Consider the following 13115-nt stretch of genomic DNA (forward strand, 5'->3'; position numbering starts at 1 on the left):
GGCACCTCATACCATGACATCCAACTGCTGTGTCACCACCTCTGGCTCTCTGGGGACTGGGAAGGGCTATCCCCGGACTGCCTCAGTCTGTTCTACCAGCATGAGCTGCCGACCTGAGGTCTGCATGTCCTACGTCTGCCAGCCCACAGGCTACCTGCCCGGTGTCTGCCTGCCCACCACCTATCGGCCAACCAGCTGCCTCTCTAAGACCTACCTGTCTTCTTCCTGTCGGTCAACCAGCTGCCGCCCATCTTGCTCCTTCCCAGGAAGCTGCAGCCTCTCTTGCTCTGTGGGGGGCTGCAGCTGGTACTGTGATGGCTTCTTCAATGGCAATGAGAAGGAGACTATGCAGTTCCTCAATGACCGCTTGGCCAACTATCTGGAGAAAGTGCGCCAGCTGGAGCAGGAGAATGCTAACCTGGAGAACAAGATTCAAGAAGCCTGCCAATCTCAAATGCCCACCATATGTCCTGATTATCAGTCTTATTTCAGGACTATTGAGGAACTCCAGCAGAAGGTAATGGCTAATTCTTGGTGAACCAAGTCATCAACTTATTGCAGGAAGGCATGTGTATATCACCATAGAGGCAGTGTGGTGCAGTGGAAAGGACATTTCAGTTGGATGCAAAGCACATGAGTTTAAATCACAGTTCTGACGTTGATTTGCTGGGTGACATTGGGTAGGTCACTTTAGTTTGGAGGTAGATATGTGGTGTGGTAAATAGAGTTCTATGCTTAGAGTCAAGAAGACCTGAGTGGTGCAGTGGATAGAGCACTGGGCTTGGAAACAAGAAGATTCCTCTTTCTTAGTTCAAATCTAGCCTCAGATACTTACTAGCTGCATGACCTTAGATAAGTCACTTAGCCTCTGTCTGCCTCAATTTTTTCATCTGTAAAATGGAGATAATAATAGCCCCTACATTTTAGGGTTGTTGTGAGGATCAAGTGAGATAATATTTGTAAAGCACTTAGCACAGTGCCTGGGATATAGTAGATACTATATAAATGTTAACTATTATTATCATAATTATAAGCTAGATGGCTCAGTGGATAGAGCACTGGGCCTGGAATCAGGAAGACCCTAGTTCAAATCTGTCCTCAGACATTTACTAGCTATGTGACCCTGGGTAAGTCACTTAACCTCTGCCATAATCCACTGGAGAAGGAAATAGGAAACCACTCTAGTATCCTTATAAAAAAAAACCCCTATGTACAGTGCTGGGGTTCTATGGTCTATGGGATCACAAAGAGTTGGGCATGACTGAACAACAACTATCATCATTATCATCCCTCTGGGCCTAGTTTTCTTATAAGTAAAATGAAGGGGTTGGACCAGATGGCTTCTAAGATATTTTCCAACTCTAAAGCTATGGTTCTATAATTTCATGACCCAAAAGGTCATCCTGGATGCAGTGTCCCAATAGTTTAATGTATGAAGAGGAAAGATGTGTGCCTAGAGAATGGCATTGTCTCCTATTATGGGACAGTTTCTTTATTTGTAGTACATTGGAGCAGAAGTTAGGAGATCTTGATTCTTGTTCTGGATTTATTGCTGAGTGGTTATATGATCCTGGGCAAAACACTTCTTTCTGGGCCTCAGTTTCCTCCTTTGTAAAGTGAAGGGGAGGGGCTGGATTCGATAAAATCCTAATCTTGTAGAATGTTAGAACTGGAAGGAATCCCAGATATTATCCATGGATGCCCCACACTTTGAGTCAGTGTTGCGTGGTGGAAAGACCATTGGGCTTTCAGAAAAGAACCCTAGCACTAACAATTACTAGATGTGTGACCTTGAGCACTAATCCTCTCTGAGACTCAGTGTCCTTATTTGTAAAATGGAGGTAATAAAAATTGAACTCTCTATCACACAGGAGTATTGTGGAACTTTTAAGTATCGTAGAAATATTAGCTACTGCTACTACTATTATGTGCCATTATAAATATGGAGACTGAGGTACCAAGAGGCCATACAACATATTAGGGACATTTCAATGACCTCTAAGGTTCCTTCTAACTCTAAAATTCTATGAATTTCTCTTTTCCTTACACTTTACCAACCGTATTAAAAATGAGGAGCAGAATTTTTCTTTGTCTAGATCTATAATGTAATAATTATAGGGAACTTCTGGTGTGGGAATTTCCTTCACTGGTGTGGGGTAACTCCTTTGTAACTTGTAGTCTTAGAGGGCTACCCAGGTCAATGAGAGGTTGGGACAGCCAATGTCTGTCAGGAGTCAGAGCTCAAACTTAGGTCTTTCTGACTCTAAGGCTAGCCTTCTATAATCACATGATATCTTCTCATGAAGTTATGAAATATAAATCTGATGTTCTCCAGTGACCTAAGATTCATGAAGTATCCTGAAGTTCTTCAAGGTGGTCTTTCCTGGGTCTCCTTCTTTTTGAGAAATTTTCTATCAGAGGGAATGAACTTCTGTTTAGTTCTAGCCTTTTCCTGATACTGATTCCACTGTAAGTTGCATTCTTCTTTTCTTTTTAAGCCAATTTGTTATTTGTGCCCTTCCTTCCCAGGTTCTGTGCACCAAGGCAGAGAATGCCAGGATGGTTGTGCAGATTGACAATGCCAAGCTGGCTGCAGATGACTTCAGAACCAAGTGAGTTGGGTTAAGAACCAAACTGATGGCCGCCCTCCCTACTGTGCCCACTTGCTATTCTAAAGGAACTGGGAAAATTCTGGGTGTCTCATTCCTTCTGGGAGGTTAAATCTGCTTCATCCGTTCAGCCTCTGAGTCTGTTCTGTGTGTGTAGGTATGAGACAGAGGTGTCCCTGCGCCAGCTGGTGGAGGCTGACATCAACGGCCTGCGGAGGATTCTGGATGAATTGACTCTGTGCAAGGCTGATCTGGAGGCCCAGGTGGAGTCCCTGAAGGAGGAGTTGCTCTGTCTCAAGAAGAATCATGAAGAGGTAAGCCCTTTTGACATCCCAGGTAAAACACGAGGGGTGCTTTTGGGCAGGTCTCCCACCTCTCTGATCATTAAAGATAAGGGGATTAGGCTAGGAGAGGAACTTATGGCCTCGGCCACATGTGGCCAATCTTTAATCAGAGTATCCTAGACCCAGATCTGGAACAGACCATAGTGGCCCTCAAGTCACTACAAATGAGAAAACTGACACTCAGAGAGTGTAGATGATTTGCCCATGATTACACAAGTAGTAAGTGATAATAATAGTAACTATTATTATTATTATTATTATTTATATAGCACTTAACTATGTTCCAAGCACTTTGCTCAGCACTTTCCAATTATTATCTCATTTGGTCCTCACAATAACCCTGGAAGATGGGTGCTATTATTATCATTTTACAGATGAAAATAACTGAGGCAGACAGAGGTTAAGTGACTTGCATAAGGTCACGCAGCTAGTAAGTATCTGAGTTCAGATTTGAACTCAGGTCTTCTTGACTCCAGGACCAGAACTCTATCCACTATACCACCTAGCTGCCTCAGAACTGGATTAGGAACCCAGGTCCTCTGATTCCACGTCTAATGCTCTTTTCCTTCTGTACCACAATACCTTCTGGTTTCCAAGCTCATGGTCCTAATGCCAGAGCTAACTGTGAGTAGTTGGTGCATCTCCTACAGCTCTGAGTATAGACCTTCTTGTATCCATCTTGTATTGGAACAGTCAGCAAGCATTGTTTCCTGTGTGCCAGGCACTGTGCTAAGCACTGGGGAGTGGCACAAACAAAGGCAAAACCAGTCCCTGCCCTCTTGGAACACAGATTCTAATGGAAGAGAGAACAAATAAATTATTAGGTACACACTGTGCTAATCATTGAGGATTAAAAAAAAAAAGCAAAAAACAATTCTGCACTCAAGGAGCTCCCAGTCGAATGGGGGAGGCCATATGCAAACAACCACGTACAACAAGATATAGGTAGGACAAACTGGAGGCAGACTCAGAAGGAAGGCACTGGAATTAAGGAGGAACAGGAAAGACTTCTTGAAGAAGAGAGGATTTTACATACAGGGTACGTAGAGGGTAATCTGAAGGTACTACCAGCAGTAGGAAAGCCCGAATGCCACAGAGTTTTCTGTTTCCTTCATGAGGTTAAATGAATTCCTATTCCCTGCTCAGGGCAGAAGCAATTAGGATAAAAATTTAATGAGTTATTATGAATTCTGGCCAGTCTTTACTAAAAGTTCGCCTGAGAAATGAGTCATTTATCAAGGGTTTATTGAGCCCTCCCAGGGAGCATAGCATTGACATGAATCATTCTGGTCTAACAAGGTTGAGCAGAGAAACTCGCCCTGAAGACCAATATTAAGTACCTGGACTTCCTCTGAAGACTCTATTAGAAGCAACTTTCTCTCTTTCGGAGCCAGGTCTGGGAGCAGGCCTGTGTTTGGCCCACAGAATAATGAAATCTCAGGCATGAAGTAGACCTCCTATAAAGGGCAGAAATCACCTTAAGACTGGTCCTCTGGTCTCTGAGTGTAGGTGGTACTCTTGAACGTTACCCCTTACAAACTAGCCTGGTGCTTTTCTTCTTTGAGTGGTTTTTCAGTTGTGTCTGACTCTTCATGACCCCATTTGGGGTTATGTTAGTAAAGATATTAGAGTGGTTTGCCATCTCCTTCTCTAGCTCATTTTACAGATGAGGAAACTGAGGCAAACAGGATTAAGTGACTTGTCCAGGGTTGCATGGCTAGTAAGTATCTGAGGCCAGATTTGAACTCAGGAAGATGAGTCTTCCTGGCTCCAGGCCTGGTGTTCTATCCATTGCACCACCTAGCTGCCCTGTGCTTCTCATCAGGAGGACTATTCATAGTGACTTTTTTCCTAGGAGAAATCATGAATTAGCAGAGATTAGGAAGGCAGATTAGGAATAGCTCATAGGACTTTACCCCCAAAGGCCCAAATAAAAATCATAAAATTGTTTTTTTTTTTAAATTTTCAATTCAGCTCTAGAAATGCTACAAAAAGAGGAGATAAAACTATCCCTTTTTTCTGATGACACAATAGTTTATCAGCGAAGAAACTAATTGAGACAATTAAAGACGTCAGCAAAATAGCAGGATACAAAATAACCACATGAAAATCAAAAGCATTTCTATTACAGCAACAGTGAAATGCAGCAGGAAACAACAGGAAATATAATAAAGAATTAGAATTAAGATCTTTGACAACAGGAAATATAATAAAGAATTAGAATGTAAGAATGGGAACTGTTTCCTTTTGCTTTATATCCCCAGCATCTGTTATTTCATTCCTGTAGGGAATTCCCATTATGGAAACCCTCTTCATGATGCAGTTTATAGTTTTGTTATTTATCTCATTCAGGGATCTTGTCAGTTTCTATAGATTCAGTTATCTCCATGCTAAGTCCTGCATGGAACTTTAAGTGGAAAGTCGCATTCAAAATAATTATAAAAAGTACAAAATATCTGAGATACTCTACTAAGGCACACACACAAGCATTATACTATTTCAATTTAATTCAAGGAGCATTTACTAAGCACCTACTATGTGCAAAGCACCACGTTTGGTGCTATGGATTGAGTTCAGATCTGGTAGTATGGAATAGAGGATAGAGGGTTAGCCTTGGAGTGTAAAAGACCTGGGTTCAAGTTGTACCGGCTACCTTACCGTGGGCCATCCACTTAACTTCTTCATGTCCTAGGGAATACTCTAAGAATATAAATTATAGACAATTAATCAAAAATATTTATTAAAAACTTATGTGTCATGCACTGTGGAATACAATGAAAGGTAAAAAACAGTTCCTGATCTCAAAGAACTCATGCTCTAATAGGAGGAATACAAAGACTGGAAAGGTAGGAAGGGACAAGATTATGAAGAGCTCTGAATGACAAATAGAAGGCTTTATATTTGATCCTGGGGTAATGGGGAGCTAATAGAGCTCGTGGGGAGGGGAAAAGGGTGTGATAAGGGCAGACCTACACTTTAGAATAATCATGTTGGCAGCTGAGTGGAGGATGGATTGGAATGGGGAGAGATGAGGCTGGGAGACCAATTAGAAAGCTTTCACTATTCAGTTCAGAGGAGGAAAGGTAAGGGTCTGAACTAGGGTGGTGGCTATGAGAATGAAGAGAAGAGGATTTGTAGAAGAGATGTTGTGAAGGTAGATGTGGCAATATTTGGCAACAGATTGGACTGGTGAAGTGAATGAGAATGAGGAATTGAGGATGACACAATGATTGTAAGCCTAGATAATCGGGAAGATGGTAGTGCCTTTGCCAGCAATGTGAAAGTTTGGAAAAGGGAAAGTTCTAGGAGAGGGGAGGGGAAGATAATGAGTTTTGTTGCGGGCATGTTGGATTTTAGATGCCTATGGGACATCTGGTTCAAGAAGTACTAAAAGCATTGGGTGATTCAGGACTCTTAGCATGGAGATGATGACTGACTGAACCCACGGAAACTGACAAAATCCATGAATAAGTTAGTCAAATTATCAACTGCATCAGTGGAGAGAATTTCCATAATGGGAGTTCTCTACAAAATGAAATCACAGGTGCTGGGTATATGAAAGCAGAAGGAAACGGTCCCTGCCCTCATAGAGCTTACATTTTACTTCTTTGTTTCGAGTATAATACACTTTTCCTTAAGCTTCCTTGTACCTTCTTGAGGGCAGAGAGTCAGTACTTAGGGATTGTACACTTGGCCTTGGAACTCTTGTGCCTTTGCAGGAAGTCAATGCCCTTCGCTGTCAGCTTGGGGACCGGCTCAACATTGCGGTGGATGCTGCTCCTCCAGCTGACTTGAACAGGATGCTGGAAGAGATGAGGTGCCAGTATGAGACTGTGGTGGAGAACAACCGCAGAGATGTGGAGGAGTGGTTCAATGCTCAGGTGAGTTTCTCCCAGGAGCCACTTGGGCTGATTCCAATGTCTTTGAGAAGAGAACAACGGTGTTTTCAAGTGCCCTGTGTCTCCCTGGGTTTCAGATGGAGGAACTTAACCAGCAAGTGACCACGAGCTCAGAGCAGCTGCAGGGCTACCAGTCAGACATCATTGATCTGAGGCGTGCCATTAATGTTCTGGAGATCGAGCTGCAGGCCCAGCATAGCATGGTGAGTGCAGCTGGGGCTCTCCCCTCTTGAGAAATGCAGAAAACAACATCTCACTAGGCAACAGACAAGTGTATACACATCCCATTACCTATTTAATTAAGTTCTCTGTTCTTATAGATGATATCAGTCACCAAACAGCGGTTTAGTTCCCTGTGTTGGAAAGAACAGAGTAGACAGAAATCCATCCTCAGCCCTTACCCAGACCTTCAGACAGTTGAGATGTTAATCTAGCCTAGGGGGTCCTAACATTTTTTATGTGTGTATCATGGACTCCTTTGGCAGACTGATAAAGCCTACGGACCCTTCCTCAGGATATAGTTCTTAAGTGCATAAAAATAAAATATATTTACATAGGATTATAAAGGAAACCAATTATGTTGAAATACTGTCATCAAAATATTTTTAAAAAACAAGTTCATGGACCTCAGGTTAAGAACCTTTAATCTAACTTGACCTTTAGCTTCTGGATATGTGTGGTTGTTCAGTTGTTTTCAGCCACGTCCAACTCTTTGTGAAGCTATTTGGGGCTTTCTTGGCAAAGATATTGGAATTGTTTGCCATTTCCTTCTTCAGCTCATTTTATAGATGAGAAAACTGAGGGAAACAGGGTGAAGTGATTTGTCCAGAGTCATATGATTAGTGTCTGAGGCTGGATTTGAACTCATGTCTTCCTGACTCCAGGCCTGGCACTCTATTCACTGTGCCACCTATCTGCTCTGGACACATACTAGGCACTTAATAAATGCGAGTTGACTGACTGCATTCTTCTCTAAAGATCTATCACAGAATATCAGAGTTGGAAGAGCCCTGAGAGGCCATATATTCCTAAGTGGCATTTATAACAAAACGATGTACTTCACTCACTTTTGCTTACTTGCACCTCACAGTGACCCTGGAAGGTGGGTGTTATACATGTTAGTATCCCCATTTTACAGATGAGAAAAGTAGAGCTCAGAAAAGTTTATTCTTAAAGATGTGGGGATTAATTTCTATCTCCTCTCTTTCCTCGCACCTGGGGAATTGGACCACTGCTTGGTGACTGATATCATCAGTAAGAGCAGATCTTTCTGAGTCCCACTTCCCCCTTAGACAGTGACTTGTCCATGGCCATACAGCTAGTGTCAGAGGCAGGATTTGAACCCAAATCATCCTGAGAACCAACTCTGGAATCAGAGGAGTTGGGTTCAGATTTTGTTTCTGTTACATCCTACCTGTGGGACCTTGAGTAAGTGATTTAACCTCTCTATATCTCAATTTTCTCATCTGTAAAATGAGAGGATAGGATTAAGCGGCTTATGAGATCCTTTTCATCTCTCCATCTACATTCCTAAGATCCCATGACTTCAGGTTCATCTCTCTATCCATTGAACTGTACTATACGGCAACTTGTACCTTACCAAGAACTCTTTTTATACTAAACCTGACAAATGGTCAGTCATCTGTACCATGCCTGAAGACTTCCAGCGAGGGGGATTCTACTGTTTCCCATGGTTGTTGTTGTTAACTCATTCAGCTGTGTCTGACTCTTTGGGGTTTTCTTGGCAAGGATATTGCAGTGTTTCGCCATTTCCCCCTCCAGTTTCTCCCCATTTTACAGATGAAGAACTGAGGCGAATTGGGATTAAGTAATTTACCCAGAGTCACACAGCTAGTAAGTATTTGAGGCCGGATTTGAACTCAGATCTTCCTGATTCCAAGCCCAGTGCTCTATTTACTGCTCCATCTAGCCTCCCACTTCCCATGGTAGCCTGTTCCAATTTCAAACAATTCTAATGGAGAGGAAGTTGTGCTTTATGTGCAGGAGTGTGCTGTTGAATGTTGAATGTTCTGGCTTTCCAGAAAAAAAAGGACTGAACCTGTGCTTTTAAGTTTAATCTGCATTTACATACATTTTCTCTGCCACTTTCTTAAGTCTAGATGATCAATAAAACAATAAATCAAGCCCTGATCTGTAGCTCACTGGTTTGGCAGGTGCTGAAAATTTAACAGTTGTCTCTTGCTAGCCTGTGCAATAGACTGTAGCACACCCTTACGTAAGTGAAGGTGAATTCAGCCTCTGCAAATTCTATCCATTGCTACTAGTTCTTCCCTCTGATGCAATCTTTTGTTGTTCAGTCGTTTCAGTTGTATCTGATTCTTTGTGACCCCATTTTGGGGTTTTCTTGGCAAAGATACTGGAGTGTTTTGTCATTTCCTTCTCCAGCTTATTTTACAGATTAGGAAACAGAGGCAAACAGGGTTAAGGGACTTGCTAGGGTCACACAGCTAGTAAGTGTCATAGGCTGGATTTGAACTCAGGAAAAGGAATCTTCCTGACTCTGGGCCTGGCACTCTATTCATTGTGCCACCTAGCTGCCTAACACTTAAGTAAAATTAAACAAAAGAAACAGAAAGATTGGGTGTGTGACAGCATATGTCCCAAACTATATGCAGACTAACACCTCTCTATTGATATTTCATCATCAGTGTTCTGGAGTCAAAGACAGGCATATACATCAGTCTGAGTTTGATGTTTTTCAATATTGGTTTCATTTTCATTATTTTGAGCACTGTGAGTATCCTTCTTCTGGTTTTCCTTATTTCACTTTGTGTTAGTTCATATCAGTCTTCCCAAGTTTCTCTGAATTCTTCATAGATGTAATTTCTTGTTCCATTCCATCCATACACCATTCAGCCATCCCCAATTGATGAGCACCCACTTTTTCCCCATTTCTTTCCATCAGAAGTGTTGCCGCCTTCTATTTATAAGGCCCTTGAGGGATCATTTTCCATGAGAAAAGATCTGGACTCCTGGGTTTGATTTACAGTATGGAAATAGCCTTACCTCTCAAAGTCATATCTCTTCTTTATTACAGAGAGATTCTCTGGAAAAGACTCTAAATGAAACAGAAGCCCGCTACAGCTCCCAATTGGCTCAGATGCAGTGTATGATCACTAATGTGGAGTCCCAGTTGGCTGACATTCGCTGTGACCTGGAGAGGCAGAACCAGGAGTATAAGTTCCTCTTGGATGTCAAGGCCCTCCTGGAGTGTGAGATTGGCACATATCACAGCCTTCTGGAGAGTGAGGACTGCAAGTAAGTGGGACAACTGGCCTTAGTGGGCGGAGGGGTGGAGAGAACCTGGAAAGCAATCAGGGTTTGGATATCTAGTGAAACAATAGCTTAAACTTCCTCTAAGAAGATATTTCATTGAGTCATAGGACCACAGGACTAGAGCTGAAAAGGACCTTAGAGGACATCTCTTCCAACTGTGCCATTTTATAATCGAGGAAACATATCTAGAGAAGTTAAGTGACTTTTCTGGGTAGTAAGGGTCAGAGTCAGGATTTGAACCCAGTTCTTCTGACTCCCAATCCAGTGTACTTTTCAATGCTATGCATATTGCTGGTATGCTCTGGGAGAGAACAAAGGCCACGTTTTTCATGCAGATGGTCCAAACCTAGAGTCCTAACTTTCTTGCCACAGGCTGACATGAAGCTCCTGAGTCAATGTAGTCTCTGGAAATAACAGGTAGAGGACTTGGTTTTTAGTTCTGGCTCTACCATTCACTGGTTGTGCGACCTTGGGCAGCTTTCTTTAAACTCTCTAAGTCTCAGTTTTTTTTACCTGTAAATTGGGAACAATATCTGCCCTATCTCTCTCCTAGAGGAATTGTGAGTCGTAAATGAACTATATAAAATTATCCTATAAAACTATAAAATTCTAGATGAGGAAATGTAAAGTATTATTATTATTATTATTACTGGAAACACAACTGATTTCTCTAGTTTCTTTGTTGTACTACCTGCAACTCTGCTCATCTGTAATTCAGCATGAACTCTAGTTTTTCTAGGTGCAATTTAATCCCCACATATCTCGTGTAATGATTCTGTTTGTTGGCTTCCCATATTTTACCCTTTCTATCTACCCTGCACACAGACTGCTGTATTTAAATGTTTTACTTACTCCACAAGAAGTAGCATGGTATAGTAGATAGTAGATAGGGCAGCTATGTGGCCCAGTGGATAGTGTTTGGGGCCTAGAGTCAGGAAGACTTGTCCTCCTGAGTTCAAATCCAGCCTCAGACACTTACTAGCTTTGTAATCCTCGGCAAATTACATAACACTGTTTGCCCCATTTTCCTCCTCTGTCAAATGAGCTGGAGAAAGAAGTGGTAAGCCACTCCAGTATCTCTGCCAAGAAAGCCCTGAATGGAGTCATCAAGAGTTGGATGTAACTGAAACAAGTGAACAACAAAAAAGTAGATAGAAACCTGGTCCTAGGGTCATCAGGACCTATAATTGTCAGGGTAATTTCACATGACTGTCATGCAGTGATGAACAGTCAGGAGGTACAGGGAATTATTTTAGAAACAATATTTAACTATGTACATTGCTCAGAGCCAGAAAAAACAGATTCTCTCCCTGATTAAAGGAGCATAGGCTGTTTTTTTTTTCATAAGGAAACAGTTACAGACATACACAAGAGAAAAGTGATAATTAAAACTAGATATGCATCATCAAATAGTTGCCTGCTAGCTAAGAACATAGCTAAGGATGCTTCTTGGAATGTTTATTATGGTTTGCTCTGGATGTCCTGTTTAGTTTCAGTTGTTCAGTCAAGCACAGGGAAAATCTTTTAACTCAATCAGGTTCAAGGTTTGCTTATAGTACATATTGATTGTGTGAACCTGGGCAAGTCACTAAAGTTCTCATTGTCTCAGACAACCATCTAAGACTCTAAAGTGGGAGCTTCCTTACTGAGAGTTCCCCACAGCAATGAAATTACATGTCTCAAACCATCATCATCCAATCTCTCCCTTTAGTGGAATGTAAGCTCCCCAAAGACTGGGGCTGTTTTTCATTTTGTCTCTGTATTCCAGGCATATAGCATAGACATTGACATGTAGTAAGTATTTGATAAAAGCTTATTGAATTAAAACCACCTTTTTCTCTAACCGTTCACTTCTGTACTAAATCCACCCCAAATGATGTTTTCTCTTGCAGACTGCCTTGCAATCCATGTACCAATCCTTCTTCCTGTACGCCATGTGTACCCCGTACCATCTGTGTACCCCGCACCGTCTGTGTACCATGCACGCCTTGTAACCCAATGGGCCGGTACTGAAGTCTTTGTTGGAATACATGGGAATTCAAATGTAGACAAAATTTCTGGTGTCTCCTGAGATCTCTGGCCAACCAACATTAACAAGGTAGCATGCACAATGCCTGGCAGATGATTGAAGCTTCCTCCATATATTGCCATCACATACTAAGGCTGTATTCTTCAAACTGTACATCTTGTCATTTCATTGGTTGATGCATGTTTCTTTCATGATGGTTCCCATTTTCTTTGCTGTTTCAGAACCTCCAGGGAGAAATTAGTTCCAGCTGCTAATTGGCTAATAAAGAAAGCTATTTTCAGGGACTCAGAAAACACAATTTTCTGTCTAAGTCATTTGTGTGGCTGTATTCCTTGGGGAGGTTTGTGCCTTTGGATTCATAGGGATGGGCCAGCATAACTCCTGATTTCAATCAATCCACATATATTTGTTGAAAATTTATGATATGTGAGGCACTGTATTAGGTTCTGGGAGGGTTAGGGTGGGGGAGACAAAACAAGTATCAGTTATGATTTTAGCCAGTAGTAAGTTATAATACAGTTGGGGAGACATGAGTATACATATGCATGCAAAAAGACCCCAAACTGAAAACCAAAAACCAATAACCTAAAACAAAACAAAACAAAACAAAACAAAAACAAAACAAATCCTACAACATCAAGTCATAAATGGTAAGTCCCAAATAAATAATGTGGTAAGATGGAAAAGAGTATTCTAGCTAAAGTCAGATGAATAGGGTTCTAGTCTCAGCTCTAGTGTTTACTACCTTTGGGCCTCAGTTTTCTTATCTATAACATGATATCCAAGGACCCTGTCACCCTAAATCTGATCTAGATGGCAAGTGGGATAAGAGGATTGAAGAAGAAGCAGGTTCTTCCTGTTGGGGTATCCAGAGAAGGCTTTGGTGCAGATAAGATTTGAGGAGGGTTGGAAAGATGGGAGGTTGGATTTTGACTTC

General features: G+C 41.8%; 1 protein-coding gene across 1 annotated transcript; it reads left to right on the top strand.

Annotated features, from left to right (window-relative positions):
• Positions 1-12454, top strand: KRT32 (keratin 32). Its single transcript, XM_027870392.1, has 7 exons — positions 1-517; positions 2530-2612; positions 2767-2923; positions 6673-6834; positions 6930-7055; positions 9911-10131; positions 12042-12454. Exons 1-7 carry the CDS (start codon positions 14-16, stop codon positions 12160-12162), a joined length of 1374 nt encoding a protein of 457 aa, XP_027726193.1. The 5' UTR covers positions 1-13; the 3' UTR covers positions 12163-12454.
• Positions 12455-13115: the final 661 nt, after the last annotated feature.

Source organism: Vombatus ursinus, unplaced genomic scaffold (genome assembly GCF_900497805.2).
Source record: "Vombatus ursinus unplaced genomic scaffold, bare-nosed wombat genome assembly UNPS02014797.1, whole genome shotgun sequence".
Taxonomy (NCBI): Eukaryota; Metazoa; Chordata; class Mammalia; order Diprotodontia; family Vombatidae; genus Vombatus; species Vombatus ursinus.

Bases quoted from the DNA above. Each gene is read 5' to 3' on its own strand.
- KRT32 (XM_027870392.1), top strand. From the start codon at position 14: ATGACATCCAACTGCTGTGTCACCACCTCTGGCTCTCTGGGGACTGGG. The intron at 2,613-2,766 runs GTGAGTTGGGTT...CTGTGTGTGTAG, and splicing joins GCAGATGACTTCAGAACCAA to GTATGAGACAGAGGTGTCCC. The intron at 10,132-12,041 runs GTAAGTGGGACA...TTTCTCTTGCAG, and splicing joins CTGGAGAGTGAGGACTGCAA to ACTGCCTTGCAATCCATGTA.